Source organism: Gallus gallus, chromosome 1, assembly GCF_016699485.2.
Source record: "Gallus gallus isolate bGalGal1 chromosome 1, bGalGal1.mat.broiler.GRCg7b, whole genome shotgun sequence".
Classification (NCBI taxonomy): Eukaryota; Metazoa; Chordata; class Aves; order Galliformes; family Phasianidae; genus Gallus; species Gallus gallus.
The window spans coordinates 70,650,424-70,666,943 of record NC_052532.1 but is presented as its reverse complement, the minus strand read 5'-3'; the positions used below and the strand labels follow the sequence as shown (position 1 = coordinate 70,666,943).

General features: G+C 41.0%; 1 protein-coding gene across 3 annotated transcripts in view; it reads right to left on the bottom strand.

Annotated features, from left to right (window-relative positions):
* The window catches only part of ATXN10 (ataxin 10), a 95,929-nt gene extending 79,639 nt beyond the window's left edge, over nt 1-16,290 (bottom strand). For all 3 annotated transcript variants that reach the window (XM_416469.8, XM_004938043.5, XM_015291006.4), the window contains exons 1-3: nt 16,143-16,290; nt 7,753-7,944; nt 4,889-4,971 (exon numbers count right to left, since the gene is read on the bottom strand). In XM_416469.8, the coding sequence (XP_416469.2) occupies nt 4,889-4,971; nt 7,753-7,944; nt 16,143-16,270 (403 nt within the window). In that variant the 5' untranslated portion in view covers nt 16,271-16,290. The remainder of the gene's footprint in view (nt 1-4,888; nt 4,972-7,752; nt 7,945-16,142) is intronic.
* Nucleotides 16,291-16,520: the final 230 nt, after the last annotated feature.

Below are 16,520 nucleotides of genomic sequence, written 5' to 3'. Positions count from 1 at the left end.
TCCAAAGGAGGAAGGAGCAGTAAGAAAACAGAGCACATTTACAACTATGTGCGACTCACCTGATACAGATCAGACTTGATCCTGCATGGAAGGGCTACAAATCATTAAACAGTTGTTTAGCACCACTGCCCAGCAAGCCCCTGCACTTATCTAAATGTTGGCTTTCACCAACATTTCTTAAAGGAGGCCCCCTTCTCTACACACCATAAAATATTAATTGATCAAGGGAAATTACCACTATGTATTTTAAGGAAATACAAGACAAATCAGGCTACAGAGTGCCACTAAAACTAAGACTTAGGAAATAAGAACAGAGGAAGAGTGGGGACAAACAGCTATTTGAAAGCAACACTGTAACTGAAAGGCCTAAGAATGTTATTTTAGTGTATGTATTAAAAAGAAAATGATTGTTAAAGGGATGGCTGGTTTGCAGGTGGGGTTGGACTACCTTTATGTGCCATATGTAGGAATTAACTAGCTATTTTTAAGCTCTCTAAAGTCTTGGAGAGCTATTCCAGGACAGACATACTAACTCACCTCCAGCTTTTCTGATCCACTGCCTTAGTGGCATAACACGTACTCAAAACACCTTTTTCTGCAGCTTATTGGGATTTATCTTTTTTATTGAAGACAAACAATGAGAAATGCTGAAAATTTGCAGTAGAGTTGTTTCAGTAAAGGTAATGAAGTGAGGACCCAGATAACCTAAGAACTATTTATACCAAGTTACTTCTTGCAGAGAAGATGCAAAGAAATCTTGTTTTTAATCACACCACTTCCCATGCATCTTTTTTTGCTTCTATCACTAATACATCATTAGAACAGTATTTCTTTGCCCTCTTGAAAACCACCACACTGATTATACCACTGGCCCAGGTAAATATACTTTATTTCATTTCTTTTTTTTAATCCATTACAAATTGTATGTACACTGAACTTTCCTACAAAACTTAACACATCTTTCTATGATTTAACAGTCACCAACAGATTTAAGAGTGAAAACCAATCACATACCAGATTAAAAGATTTTTTCAGATTGAACCAAAATTTTCAATTTCTTTTTCATAAGTACAATAAAGTTGAAAGTTCAATATTTTTTTTTTATCCTACAGAGACATGGCTCAGGAAAACCTTAAAGGCATGAACTGAAACACTACATAGTGCTGTTCACTCCGCAATACAGTACTACCTTTTTTCCTTGTATTTTATGTACACTGTTGCTATAGAAGCAACGTGAGGATATTTAAAATACCTTAAGGACATAAAAAAAAGCATTTAAGTATAATCATCAGATTCAAGCACCAATTTAAAGGAGGAAGCAGGACATATCCAAACAAACAATTTGAAATATTCTCCTTGACAACTTATAAGTGCTGCTCTGAAAGTAATTCCTCATATTTTACTCCATTAGCCCAGTATGCCAGAGGTGAACGTTGGTAGAGTGGCAGTAGAAGTTGAACCTTCCTGCCAGCATTCCATTACATTTTGTTACTGTGCAACAGGTGGCAGCAGAGGGGCAGTCTGACAAAATAGCATCTGACATGGAAGTATGTATGAAGCAAGAATGTGTCAGTGAATTCTTCCATGCATAGAAAATGGCACCCACTGACATTCATTTGATGCTTGCTGAACATTTGCAGTGTACAAGACCAAACAGTGTACATTAGCACAGTGGTGGGTGATATGTTTCAGCAGTAGCAACAACAGTGGGTCACTTCCACTAGTGCAGATTTTTACAAGTACAGCCTGCAGAGCTAATGGTGGTGACTATATTGAAAAATGCAGTTTTGTAGCTGACAATCTGCTCTACCAAACAGTGTTAGTGTGCTCTTTATTTCTATGGAAACAACAGACGCAAATAAGGAGGCATTACTTTTGGAGCTACCTAAATATCTGCTAGAGAACACAATGCATATAATACTCTTTTCCTTGCAACCTTATTTCCTACATCAAATACAAGGAGGAGAATCATAAAGCAGAAATACAGTTAACAAATAACATAAAATTTCATGGGTTTCTTTTGTTTCAACAGGGCTTTCTAAGTTCAGATTAGGAGTTTATACACTTTCTGAAAATGCAGCTAATAATCCACTACTGATATTAATTTGCTAACTTCTGAAGCATACTCTATGGAAAGAGTTTGTGCTCTAGGCACTAGCTTAATTTTTACTTGCAACAAAGTTTACCAGTACACTTGGCAAGGAGCTCAGCAGAGAAGGTGTCCTAGTAGACAGTAGATGGGCCACGAGTCAGCAATGTGCTCTTTTGGCTAAGAAGGCCAATAGTACCCTGGGATGAATTTAAAAAAAAAGAGCATTCCAAGCAGGTCAAGAGAGGTGATCCTCCCACTCTAATCTGCCCACATTTGGAATATCATGTCCAGGTCTGGGCTCCTAACTTCAAAAATGACAAGGATATCCTAGAAAGAGTACATCAGAGGGCCACAAAAATGATTAGGGAGCTGGAACATTTCCTGTACAAAGAAAGGCTGAGAAACCTGGGGCTGTTCAGCCTGAAGAAGAGAAGGCTGAGAGAGGATCTTATAAGTGCTTATAAATATCTAAAATGTGGAAATCAAGTTGATGAGGGTGGACACTTTTCAGTGGTGTGTAGCAATAGAGCAAGAGGCAATGGGCAGAAACTGGACATCAGAATTTGCTCACTAACACTAGGAAGAACTTCATTACTGTGAGAGTGACACAGCACTGAAACAGGGTGCCCCGCAAGGTTGTGGAGTCTCCTTCTCTGGAGAAATTCAAGACCCATCTGGACACTTTCCCATATGACCTGCTATAGGAAACCTGCTTTAGCAGGGACTTTGGACACCAGGATCTCCAGAAGTACCTTTCAACCCCTATAATTCCATGATTCTGTGAAATAACACTCACTTGTCTTTATTTTTTTTGTACTAATATAAATGCAGTACCTAAATCATTGTCATGTTTCCCAATATATACTATTCACAGCATCAAATGAACAAACAACCCTGGGTCAATATATCAAATCTCAGTTATAACTCAAATCTATCTTGTCATATGAAATCTATGTTGAATGACTGTGATTTAACAGCCACAATTTTTTTTTTTAATTGAGATTTTGTTAAAAAAAAACTTTATCAGTTGATAAAGAAATATTTTAAAACATCTTGCTAGGAAAAGGAGTCTGTAGCAGTTAAACTTTTGCATCTCCCTCAGCCTTGTTTTTTTGCTGAATGCCATTCCCTGCTGCTGCTTCAGATCCCAACAGCAAGGGAGCAGCACACAAGTGTATAATAGCACATCAAGGGGAGGACAGCAGCCACAAGACTGAGGGGAAAATCTCACGCCATTTAAGTAACCAGCAATGGGCACATCTAACTCAACTCTCCTCCAGATGCTACAAGGGGTCACTGAATGGTGGTACTTGCACACAATTCTAGGTGCTGTGAATAAGCTGAAGGTGGCAGGCCCAGTTCCCCAGGACAGCCTTTCAAACTTCCTGCCATCAAAGACCCTACACTATTGACAGTTTTGTGCTGGACAAGATCAGCCTTCTAGTTCCTATCACCCTTCGTTTTCTCTTACTGGTCTAAAATGAGGTTCACAACTTCACAACTGTTGGGCAGGACACTCTTGCCCTTCATGTATTTTTTTCAGTCTCTCCAGTCTGACTCTGAGACATACCTTAAGAGTCACTCCTGTGCACTATCAGTTTCTCCTCTTAATGTCCATCGAGCAAACCTTCCTTTTGTCATCCACAGGGTTTAGTCTTTCTGCTTCCACACTGAAGGCCTGTGCTAGCATCACTAATCTTTTTGGGAAGGATTTCAGCGGTGGATGAAGAAGTGAACACAGTTTGTGCACAACACCTTTACATGTCTCAAAGGCTTCATTTTGAACCAAATATAGCATCAGAAGGAAAAGCAGTATCCTTGATTTTTCCAGTTTCATGAAGGTGTTTGAGAGTAAGATACTGTATGACACAGTAGTTTCATTTGCTTTCACAAAAACTATAGAAAAACAGCAACAGGAACTCAGTAACAACGTATTTAAAGTAAAATAACTGAAAAGAAATAAAAGCAGCAAGAGAAACAAAATGTTCCCTATTCCCTGCAACCACAGACAATAAAGAGTGGGGTCCGCTGCCCTGTATCAAGTTCCACACACACACAGAATATGAAGAAAATTACTGAAAATGCCTTAATTTTTGGTTAAAAGGAATTTGGTAGAAATCAGTCGTAATAACTGGCATTAAGCAGGAAGGATACTCAAGACAGATTTTCTCTTCACTATATGAAAGAGTGAAAAAGGAAATAAACAACTTTATTTGCTAAGGACATGTGAACAGTACTCAAATCAGTACTCCGTACTCAGTACTCTTGCAGCTATTACCCCAGCCAACCAGCAAAAACAATATATGAAAAAAATTAAAAGTAAGTTAACAAAAAACCTCACAAGGTTTATTAGAATCATTTAAATTTTAACTGCCATCAAAATAATGAGAACATTCCTTCATCTCAGTACGTTCACAGATCAAATAAAGAGACAGTAAAACAGCAGAACATATTTTGAAGTGGGTAAAAAAAAAAAGGAAAGAAAGGGGGAGAACAGGGGAGAAAAGGCAGTGAGGAAAAAAAATTGGAGCTAAGATTTTTTTCAAGTAGCAAAACAAAGCCCACAGTTCTGAACTTTATCAACTTTTGAAATACCAACTAGGAAGAGTTTCCTTTGCCCTTCTATCCCACCATCCATAACATTAAGTTAGAAAGAACAAAATTTGCATGTTGCAGCTCCAGAAACAATTAAGTTTGTATGAAAAAAACCTATCAATAAGGTGACATCATACCACATGACTTCCCACATAAAAAATACAGCACAGACAATATATTTAACAAAATTCACATCCTTACCAGTCAGTAATGGTTCTCCTTTGATCGGCATTCTGTCAAGCAATTTGATCAAATGGATAGATGTAGCGATAAGGCCCAAGTTCCTATTATGAAATTGGGGAAAAAAACTGTATGAAATACTCCCAAATAAAGTAAAAAGCCTTTTCACTTCAGCTAATAACAAGCCTTCAACATTTTCAGAAAGCCTGAAATAAAAAGTTGTTTCTCCTACTGCGCCTAACAGTAGCCATACTAATGCCAGTGGAAGGAAAAGGAACAGGTGTATACTTTGTTTCAGACTTCAACAGTTTGACGTTCAACATCTTATGTACCTTTGTACACTTCCCCAGTTCTTAACACTTCTTTATGCCTTGCAAATGCTAAGTAGACATTAGAGAACGAATAACTAGAAAGGAATGAGTTCACATTACTATAGTAGCAACTTTCAAGAAAATCCACATGAATATTCATTTACTGGTTGCATTGTGGGACCAGCAAGCAACCTAGTTTATGTATTATCTCTCACTAAGACATATTCTAATAAGAACTGGTAGAGGGAAGGTTCAAAATATTCTTTGCAGGAAGCAAAGAAGAGGAAGACGCCATTCATTCCTATTCTAATAATACATCAGGATGACAGTAAATATGCACTACCTTACAGTCTATCAGAAGTGAAGTTGGCATCAAAAATGCCAAAATAATTATATAGCCAAAAATCAACAATCTTGAAGGCAGACAGTATATGTGCCAGTATATTAATGCAACAGGGGTTAAAAACCATAACCCAATAAGTCAAAAATACATTATAAATAGATGAAGTTTCAGCTTTTAACTCACTTGCATACTTTAGTAGTTTAGCTGTTTGAAAAGAGATCAGCTAATATAGAGTGGTTGAAACCTCATAATACCACTTATGTTCAATCTCCACACCCAAGCACAAGTTACTGCAAAAATATCACAGCATTACAGATGAATGCTGATTATTTTTCTTCTGCAGGGGTTTGTTAGACAAACTTTATCTTCCTGATTATGTTCTAACACAGAAAAGAAACCAAAGATGCATTTATAAATAAATATATTTGCGTGTGTGTGTGCCTATCATCTATATATAGAAGTTTATTAAAACATTTCACATTTGTTCGGACCCCAAATTTCTTCATGGCATGCTGAAGAGAGAAGCTGGAAAGAACAACATTTCATATTCCCCAGTAGCTTCAAAGTTGTTAAACAACCCATGTGTTTACAATCATTGTATTCTATCCTATAAAGGAACAGTTCTGATTTTGATCAAAAAAATGTGTTTTTTTTAAATATCTGAACATTGAACAGTTCAAAAATCAAAGACAACTTTTCTTCTTCTCACAGCTTTCTATCATTCAAGATACTTAATTCCTAAATAAGTTGTGTATTTGTAACTGATTACAAATCAACACAAACACATGACCAATATAAAGATAGCTCAAAGCACCTATTGGAGTGCATAACACATCGTTATGTTGCTACAAAGCAAAAATAGCACCTTCAGAGTGACCCACAACGTCATTTACTGTTACAAACATTGCTGGATCATTCTATTCAGACAGGCATTCCCCACCTCCTGCAATCTACAGGAAACTACAATTATTAGTATCCAGCTTTCTATGCAGGGTTGTAATAACTGTAACACCAAGGGTAAGCATACAGCACAAGCATAAACTACACAGAGAACATTTCTGTTAAGAAGCAGGTTCAATACCTGAATTCCACTAGAAAGAAAATATTAGGCCCAATACTAGGTAATATTTACCATGCTGCCAAGAAGGGACAATTCTACCAACTCCCAGCCATGCAATTCCGTTCCCTCTTTTTTGTTAAGCTGAATTAACTAAGAAGCTACAAGAAGTTACAAATAAGGAAACTCAGACTGGTTGAACACTCACTCAGCAAAAAATAATAAGTAAATTTGTCAGATCAGTTTCTTGACCCACAACATAATTACAAGTGCTAGCAATGTCAAGAAAAAAAAACATTCAGGAGTCTGAATTTAGATTTAACTTATTCTAAAACCAATGATTTCTGCAAAAAGCCCTGCAACTTTTGTGCTATTGACAAAAATCCTGCCCCAGCACAAGAGTTGAACTTTGTCCCATGCTCTATTTTATTTAGATCAGTAAAGTTTGAGAAATCCCAAGAAACCAAGTTTTAAGATAGTATTTCAATTCTTGAAGAATTAGCAACTCTGAAAAAGGTCTGGTTTTCAGTTTCAGGGGTTTTTGTTTGGCTTGGCTGGATCTGGAGTTACTTTTAAACAGCAGGTAGACTACCAGGTTTTCAGTTATGACTGCTAGCTGTATCCCAAGCATCTCTTCAATGTCATAACAGATACAGGTTAAAAAAAAGAGAGTCTACATAACTTAATGAGCCTGATTCAACATAGATAACAGAGTTGAAATACACTTAACTAAATATATCTATATATGCTATCTAGATACTATACTCCCAAGACTTCTAAGCAGATCTGTATGTACTTTAAGGAAAAAAAATACTGATCATGTAACTGATAATTAAGGCTGTTTACTTATTCATTACATTATCCAAAAAATAAATAAATAAAAGTCTAGTTCCACAGTCAAACTTACAAAAGGCTTGTACCATTTTCATTATGAATCCATACTAAGAACACAAGCTATAATTTCTTTCTATCATTCATCAGTGCCCCAAACTCTGACCTACGAACAGGTCAGCTGCTTTTGCTACTTGCATACATCATTCCAAGCGATTGAATCAAAAAGAAAATACCAGTTAATAAATCAACACAGCAGTGTAAAATAAGAATTTCTGTATAAAACCACACAAGCATCAGAAGATTATAATTTTGTATGAGTTAAAAAGGATCAAAACTGTACCTCATGACATGTTGATTCTTGGCACACTGAACACAGGCATTCCTCAGACATCTGAAACATTCTGCTGTGAGCACCAGACAGGTGTCTAAATCCAGCAGTTCAGAGGAATCTTTACAGGCCTGTTCAATTTCATTTGAGGCTTTTATCAGGATTTCCAGGAGATCCCGGAATAGACTTTCTTCTGCCATTTCTCTGAAATAAATAAATTTGTGGTGAATCACAACAAAAAAAAGCTCAATTAATAAGAAGGCTAATATTATACTTTGGATAAGAAATTTCTGAAACAATCTGTAACTATCCTTAGCATACAAGATCCCTGAATCAGAAAGCACAAAATACATGCACACAATCATCCCACCAGTCTTTTCAGGAAAAGAGCTGTGATGGAGTTATGTACTGCCTTGGTAATCCTTACAGCTTTCCAACACCACTTCGGAACATTTAAATGAATAAAATAAGGCTACTAAATACATACTAATACATGTGTTAGGCCTCAATCAGTCTGGCCTTGAACACCTATAGTGATAGGGCATCCACAGCTTCTCAGGGAACAGGGCAACCTGTTCCAGTGCCTCAGGCCTTCAAAGTAGAGTTTCCTCCCTGCATCTAACCTAAATTTCCACTTATTTAGTGTAAAGCCACTCCCCTTTGTCCTGTCCTATCACTATCCAATTGCATAAAAAGTCAGTCTCCCTCCTGTTCATAAGCTCCTTTTATGTACTGGAAGGCTACAGCAAGGTCCTCCCAGAGCCATCTCTTCCCCTGGCTGAACGTGTTCAGCTCCTCAGCCTGTCTTCAGAGGAGATATGCGCCAACCCACTGATCATCTTCACAGCTCTCCTTTGGACCCACTCCAACAGCTCCACATCCTTATTGTTCAAGGGGCTTTGCTGGGGCTCCAGCACACAGTACTCCAGATGAGACCTCACAAGGGCAGAGCAGAGAGGGACAATCACCTCTCTCACTCTGCTGGCCACTCGTCTTTTGATGCAGCCCAGGATTCTGTTGGTCTTCTAAAGCTGGCTCATGTCAAGCTCTCCATCCACCAGAACCTTCAAGTCCTTCCCTGCAGGTCTGCTCTCAATGAATTCTTCTTCCAGTCTGTACTTCTGTCTGGAATTGCCCTGACTGAAGTGCAGCACCTTCTACTAAGCCTTGTTGAATCTCATTAGGCCCACTTTTCAAGCCTGCCCTAGTCTCTTTGGATGGCATCCCTTCCTTCTGTTTTCATCAACTACACCACCCCGCTTAGTGAAATAGAAAGCGCCCTCTGCTGGTTTGCTGATGACACTATCTAGGTTATGAATAAAGATGAAGAGCGCTGGTCTCAAGACAGACCCCTGGGGATCACCACTCATCAACCTCCACTGCTTCCACTGCCTTCTTATCCCTCAGTTTAAACAGCAGGTCCTTGCTCAGCCATGCCAGTTTCCTACCTCCTCTGCTTGACTTCTTACACTGAGGGATGGAGGGTTCTTGTACTCTCAGAAAGGTACCCTTAAACAGGTGCCAGCTATTCATTTGCCCTGGGATAGTTTCCCGCAGGATCTCATCCGATAATTTCTTACACAGACCTAACTTCACTCCTCTGAAGTTCTGACCTCGCTTTAACACCAAGACCATATTCCTTGAGTTCACAAACTCAATTGTAGGATGGTTGCTGCAGCCCAGACCACCTTCTGTCTTAAGTTCTGTGATGAGCTTATCTACATTGGTGAGCACAGGGTCTAGAAACTCTTCACTTCTAGTTGGGCTGTCCAAAACCTGGACTAAGAGACAGCCTGTGAGCACAGCACTTCTTGTAGCTGAAGCAAGAAGGCCTTGTCAACAGACTTTCCTTGATCAGGCAGCCTGTAGTACACTCCCAACCACAAGATGTCCTTTACTGGTCTGGTCCCTAAATTTATCCACAAGCTCTCAGCCTGTTCATGGCTGTTTCTCAGAGGCAGCTCTTCACAATCCATCCAGTTTTTAAAATAGAAGGCAACTCACCCCTGTGTCTCTTTCCTTGCCTATCTCTACTAAAAAGCTTCTAGCCTTAGACTGTGGTGTTCCAGTTCTGCAATTCATCCCACCGTGTTCTCATTATAGCAATCAGATCATAGTTTTCTAACTGCACTCTGGTTTCCAACTCCTACTTACTTCTCACACTGTATGCATTGGTGTAGAGGCACTTCAGCTGGACTGTCCTTATTCAAGGAGCCAATCCTAACTCCCTGAGAGAGAACTCTGAGTTTTTTCCCCTTCTGCTTCTTGAAGTGACATTGTTCCCTGGCTCTCCTATGTCAATCAGAAGAACACCCACTTTCTCCATCAAATCTAGGTTAGAGCTCTGTTAATCAGCCCAGCCAGCTTGCTGCCCAAAACATTCATGCCCGATGTGGTCAGTTGTGTCCCACCTGATGTCAGCATGCCATGGTATCTTAAAGGTGCATCTGAGATCATGGAACCCAAAGCTCTGAGCATGGCACCAGCCCCACAACCAATCATTCACCTGATCTTCCCTCTTTCTCAGGTCCCATTCTCCAACTGGGAGGTTAGAGCATGCTACCTTGAACATCTTTCCAAAGGACATAAAGATCCTCTAATATTTTGAAGTCTCTTTATTGCAGCCTTCTATGAATGAAGTGAAATAGCAAAAATGGGCAGTAGTCCTTCACCTTTCCCATGCCCAGTAGCATCTTCTTGGTATCATGAATGATGACCACCAGCAAGCAGCAAACCTCTCTAGAGAGTTTGTGTGGACGGCAAACAGGTGCCTCAATGCCTCTCAACACAGAGTCCCCAGCTACTAACACCCTTTTGCCTTTTTTTTTTGGTAGCACCGGTTCTAACACACATCCTTGGCTGGACCAAATGTATGTGGCTGTCCCTTCCTGAGTCCTGACTGCTACCCACACCCTCTCCTCTTTCCAGCCCCAGAGCCCTCTATCTGTTGCTTTGGGGCACAATGGGAAAACACTTCCTTCTGCTCCAAGCAGAGACGAGGGCTCAGACTCCTCCTTCTTTTGTGTTACTGTGGTCTGTTTCCTCAAGACTTGCTTGCTTAGCTTCTTCCCCTTGCATGGACTTAGGGCAGAGCTGTTGGTCTGCCTATGTCACTGCAGAACACCATGCATCAATCTTTCTCTCCAGTTCCTCGATACTGTGCAGCCTGGTGACTTCTTCATGCAACCTGGCCACTTGTTCAAAAAGTTATTTGAGCCAGGCACACTCGCACTCATGTCAACCCCTCTCTGACCTCAGGCCCTTAGGGGCACTTCCAGAACATTCCACAGCTGAAGGCCTGGACAGCTCTTTCACTTCTCAGGCGGTCTGTCTGAGCACACACATCAGACTGGGAAGGCTGTGGGCCCCCACTCCAGGTTCCTGCCTCAACCTGGCCATTGTGGTAGGTGGTTGCCATCTTTGTTTCACGAGAAGGCTGATTTCCGCTGCTCCCAAAACAACGCATCCCATCCTGCCATGCCATACCCTGCTCTGGTCACTCACATTCCCTGGGGCTGCCTTTGTACCTGTGGGGATCACACTGCTGCTACAGGCCCTGTCCACACCTTCTCAGCCACTCCCCTGAGGGCTGGGGGATACTGGCAGCTCCCAGTAGCTCACTCCTTGCCTTGGGGGCTCCTCAATTCCAAGAGAAGCACACCACGATCTCTCGTTGTGGGACATAACACATCTGCACCAGAGCTAATCGTCTCAGCAGTCCACTCTGCCTACTTCATCAGACAAATACCCCAGTACAGTTAGTGCTATGCCACTACTTAGGAAACGAACAGTACAAAATCCCAAACACAGAAACAATTACGCAAAATGACAAGAAAGATGCTGTACTGCACCCAACACTTCCATTCACCAGCTTCCCAGGACCAACGTGCACATCTACAGATCTGTCAGACAAGCACATTTCTCAAGTGCAGCTATTCACACATTCTCCCCCGATTTTACGTTCAAGGTGAGGGCAACACATTAAAACCACTGATAACTCATTTTTGATACACTGTGCTAAGGAAAGAAGCCACAGAGAGTGTTAATTGAACATTCCTGTACAATACCATAAATTTATTCATGCAAAACTTCTGACTAAAGAAGGAAAATGCAGATGTAACTTCCCTGAAGCTTAAGCGTACTTGTAGCATATTTAAGATCAAACAGGTAGGTTCTAAGTTATTAGATGCAAGATTAAGTCTTGAGAAAGTAGGATACAATGGTAAGTAATACTGCAGTCACACACAACCCTCTTACTAAAGACCATTGAAAGTTCATGGTCAAACAAGATAAGCATTACCTGTGCTCCCTCAAATATCCAAATATATGCATAACTAACAAGGCTACCCATCCTTTACCAAAAGGTGATCACACTTCCATAAATCAAACCATGTACACAAACATTGTTGAATTAATAAAACATGAGATTACAGATCTTCAGGAAATACGCATTCTATGCTAATACCTCACAGTACATCAAGACCAATACACTAACACAATTTCCAGCTACTAAAAGACACAAAAGAAAACCACAACACAGTATCAGTGAGAATTATCTATAGGGGAGAAAAAAGCTACATTTTACAGAGGAGTAAAATGAAGGGAAATAAACAAAGTGACACAAGGAAGAACAAAAGCAGACCTAGTCCTTACTCACAAAGACAATAGTAGAGCTTATGTAACCTGAAAGCAGGTCTGGAATTTGGTTTTTAAAAAAAAAAACAAGAAAAGACATTCACAGGACTCAAACCTTCCACCTGCAATAAGTGCTGCAGCTCCTGCCACTTCAACACAGATATGCATGCCAAAGAAAGATTAAGTGACTGACATGCCACCATGCACATGGCAAATGTACGCAGTCACAAACTACATTCTGGCAAAGGATAACCCACTGAGCTCTGTCTTCTCTATTGAGAAAGCATGTTTTCTCCGTAAAGATGCCATACAGAGCTTAAAAACAACACTGATATTATGGGCTGCCCAGAGAGGTGGTGGAGTCACTGACCCTGGAGGTGTTCAAGGAACGTTTGGATGTTGCGTTGAGGGACATGGTTTAGTGAGAACTATTGGTGATGGGTGGATGGTTGGACTGGGTGATCCTGTGGGTCTTTTCCAACCTTTGTGATTCTATGATTCTATTCCATCACAGGAAAACTCTCAGTCTGGTTCTATGATTGCAGTTTGCTTTACATATGTCTATGCCATGTGTTGGTATCACTTCAAATGATCCTCTCCAGAGAGAACTTCAAAATGAAAAAAATCAGTGGTCAGTGCAAAACATGCACTAATGTATAACATTCAATTATTTTAATTTGTAAAACAGATTTACAAAAAGGCAAAGCAAAAAAAGCTACAAGTACTTCTCTGCATGTTCTAGCAGCTCTACTGCTGAAAGAACACCTTAAAGTCACTCTATGTCTGGAAAAGTTTCTACGCTACTTTTGTTAGTTACGTAGCAGAATGATAGTTTGAAGCAGATACTGAATCACAAAGGTATGAAGCTGCTGTGAAAACTTCTCTTAAGTTCAGAGAGAAAAATATCATTCAATTAACATAGTAAGAGTTTAGATGTTCCAGTAAAACACAAAGACTAAATTTCTGCCTAACTTAGAGTAAAGGTAACATACACAAGGAAGTGCTTGTCTTCACTGTAAACACAGAAGTAGATGTGGATTTCCACATATCAGCAAGGAGAGACAGCCCTCCAAGTCTCTCTCTTACATATTATGGAAGAAATCAAGCCAGATGTTTCTGTCCAGAAGTCAAGTCTGTTTCCACAATAGAAATGAAAAACGCATGTAAACGTGCAAAAGTTTTCCTGAACAAAGTAGTAATGATTTAAAGGCTGCTCAGTAAAGCAGGTAATGATTATAGAAAATTTAAATATGACTCTTGCATTTAAGCTTTTATAAATTGTTGCAATTTGAGCATGTGCTATAAATACATTAATTAAAATCATCTCAAGACATAAAACTCAATTTTCAGCCTAGTGAGTAGAGCAGGAAATGCTTCGCTAACATTAAAGAATCAGTCAAGAGTGATTTCAAATAACTGTTATAGAGCAACCCTTACCACCATTGTGTTTGGTAGTTTTTTGTTCTGTTTTGAGTATTCCTCTTTCCAAATTTTTCTTGCCAAAGGTTTACATAAAGATATAAGCAGCAACTACAAATATTTAAAATGTATTTTTGAAACGGAAAACATTTCCTTTCCAAAATCTTTTCCTAATCTTTAACTATTAATCTATGAAATTAGCAATGAGTCCCTTTCGTAGCTTTTATCTGAAAAGATACCTTTCGTGTTAAACATGCCTTGAAATTCATTCAGAATGCTCTGCTGATATTCCAGGAACTTCTTCCTGCATTTTATTCCTTAAGACAGACCTTCACACTTTGCTGCTGCCACTTGTTGTTTTCAGCATCAAGTAAAACATGCTGCAGGAACACCAAAAGCAGCAGAAGCAAAGGGTACAGCAGCTCAGCCTTCAGACATAAACAATTTCTTGTTAAGTCAAAACAACACGTTACAACTCACTGATCCATGGCAAAAGAAAGATTACTGTCGCTCTCTGTATGACCTAAGCGCTTGATAGTTAAAAAAAGAAACCACACAGGATGACATCCTATCAAACACAGATTCAAAAATATTAATGCAACTCTATTCAAGAAACCAGACTTTCAAAAATCATGCTACTTTTTGGGATTCTCTATTTTTACTCTATGTTTTAGGAACTTGCCCTGAAGTACAGTATTGCTTGGAGTAGAATAAAGCTATTTTCTTCCATGCTTTCTTGCATTTTCATAGAATCATATTGGTTCATTAAAGCCAAGTGAAGGGTGCTGCACCTGGGTCAAGGAAATGCCAGGTATTTATAATGATTTTCATATTTTATCTTTCATATTTCCTTCCATTTTTTCCAAACAGAGGGTGGTGATGCACATCCAGCCAGGCTGGATGTGGCTCTGGGCAGCCTGGTCTGGTGGTTGGCGACCCTGCACATAGCAGGGGGTTGAAACTAGATGATCAATGAAGTCATTTTCAATCCAGGCCACTCTATGATCCTCTATGTAAATTAGAATCAAATCAATTCATTTGCACAAAAGCACCTGAAATCTCACTTGAAGCATGGGGTAGACTTGAGTTGAGCTAAATTCCACATAACTGAATTATTTTAGCCTGATTTTGCTAATCTTATTTGCTGCTGAAGTAGAGAATGCTACCATTCTCTTTCTACATGTATTTTTTTGTTACCATAAGCACTGCAGATTTATCAGTTGCATAATGACAAAATAATTATCATTCAATGTCACAAGTTAACTGTTGAGTGCTCACTGGGTTGTTCTGGTTCAATATTACCAAGAACATTATCTTCCACAGCTGGCCACCTCTAGAAGTTGCTCTCATGTTCATTCTGTCACATCCTATGGGCTGCAAACCCACACAACACCCTCCTCCTCTCAGAAGGGCAATTACACACTCTTCCACTTCACCATCTATACACAAAGTACGCTGGTTACTGTGGGGATATCTACTCCTCTGTCAAAGCTGGTTTCAGAAACATCAGGGATGGAGGCAAGAAACAGAGAAAGCATCAGTGTGTAAGCCTAATGTTTGCACAGGTCCTTTGGCCTCCCAAGAGAAAAAGAAAGGCAGAAAGATTTCTCCTGTACACACAGGGGAGTACTTGTGAGTATATCCCCTCCAAACTTGTAACTGTTGGCTTAATTAGCCAAAACAGAACTGGGAGTTAACAACAATACATTTTTATGCAAAGATCAAACTTTCTAGATGCCACAAGCTTCAGCTACTGTTAAAAGGTCAGGGCACGAGCTTCCTGTCAACCTATGCTGTCTCCTACCTTCCAAGAAAAGCTAAAACCATCACTGTCACAACTGAACCTCTGCATATCCAAAGCACTTTGCTGCAGCCAGCAGTGTCACGCAGTGCTGCAGACACCCATCCCTGACCTTACAGAACAGGGACACTCCACATCAACCCCTTGCTTTCTTCACTAACTATACATTCCATTCTTCATGCCTTTAAGTTACTGAGGCTAATCCCCCTTTCCTCTCACTCAAGCTTGTTCTGCTGCCCAGCACGGACAAACCACTCCCGTCTCCAAGGCTTTGCTTGGACTGCAGCAGCACAGCGTGAAACCACCACGTGTGTACGTTATCCACATGAACTCACTTCCTGCCTAGCAGGGAAACTGCTGCCACCTGCCCCATGCCCATAGCACCCGTGGGAGGCCACCCCACTGCCCCCACCCTCAAGCTCAGAACCGAACTCGCGGCATGCAACAAGCACTGCTCGCAGCCGCGGGGACCACCCAGGCCCGGCGGCACGGCCGGAGCTCCCTCCCCCGGCACACGTGGCCGCAGACGGGCCCTCCTCCACGCTACCTGGGCTGCGCCTCCCGGAACAGGCCCGTCAGCGCCCGCACGCTCTCCAGGCGGGCCGACGGCTCGGCCGCCATGAATCGCTTCAGTCGCGCCGCCGCCTCAGGCAGCGCTCCCTCTTTCGCCGCCATCGCGCACCCCGGCGCGGCCCAGCTCCGCCCCCGCCGCGCGGAAATGGCGGCGGCCCGGCCCCAGCAGCGGGCCGTATGAGCCGGCGGCCGTGCGGCACGTTCCGCGGAACCCGGAGCTGCCGAGGCCCCGCGTTGCTGAAGAGATACTGTTTTTCTCTCAGTTCGCTGTTCTTCGCGTTTTCTATCTGTGGCAGGACGCCTGCTGGGCTGGCGCGTGGGGCAAAGCGGTCACTCTGGGCCGTGCCCTGCA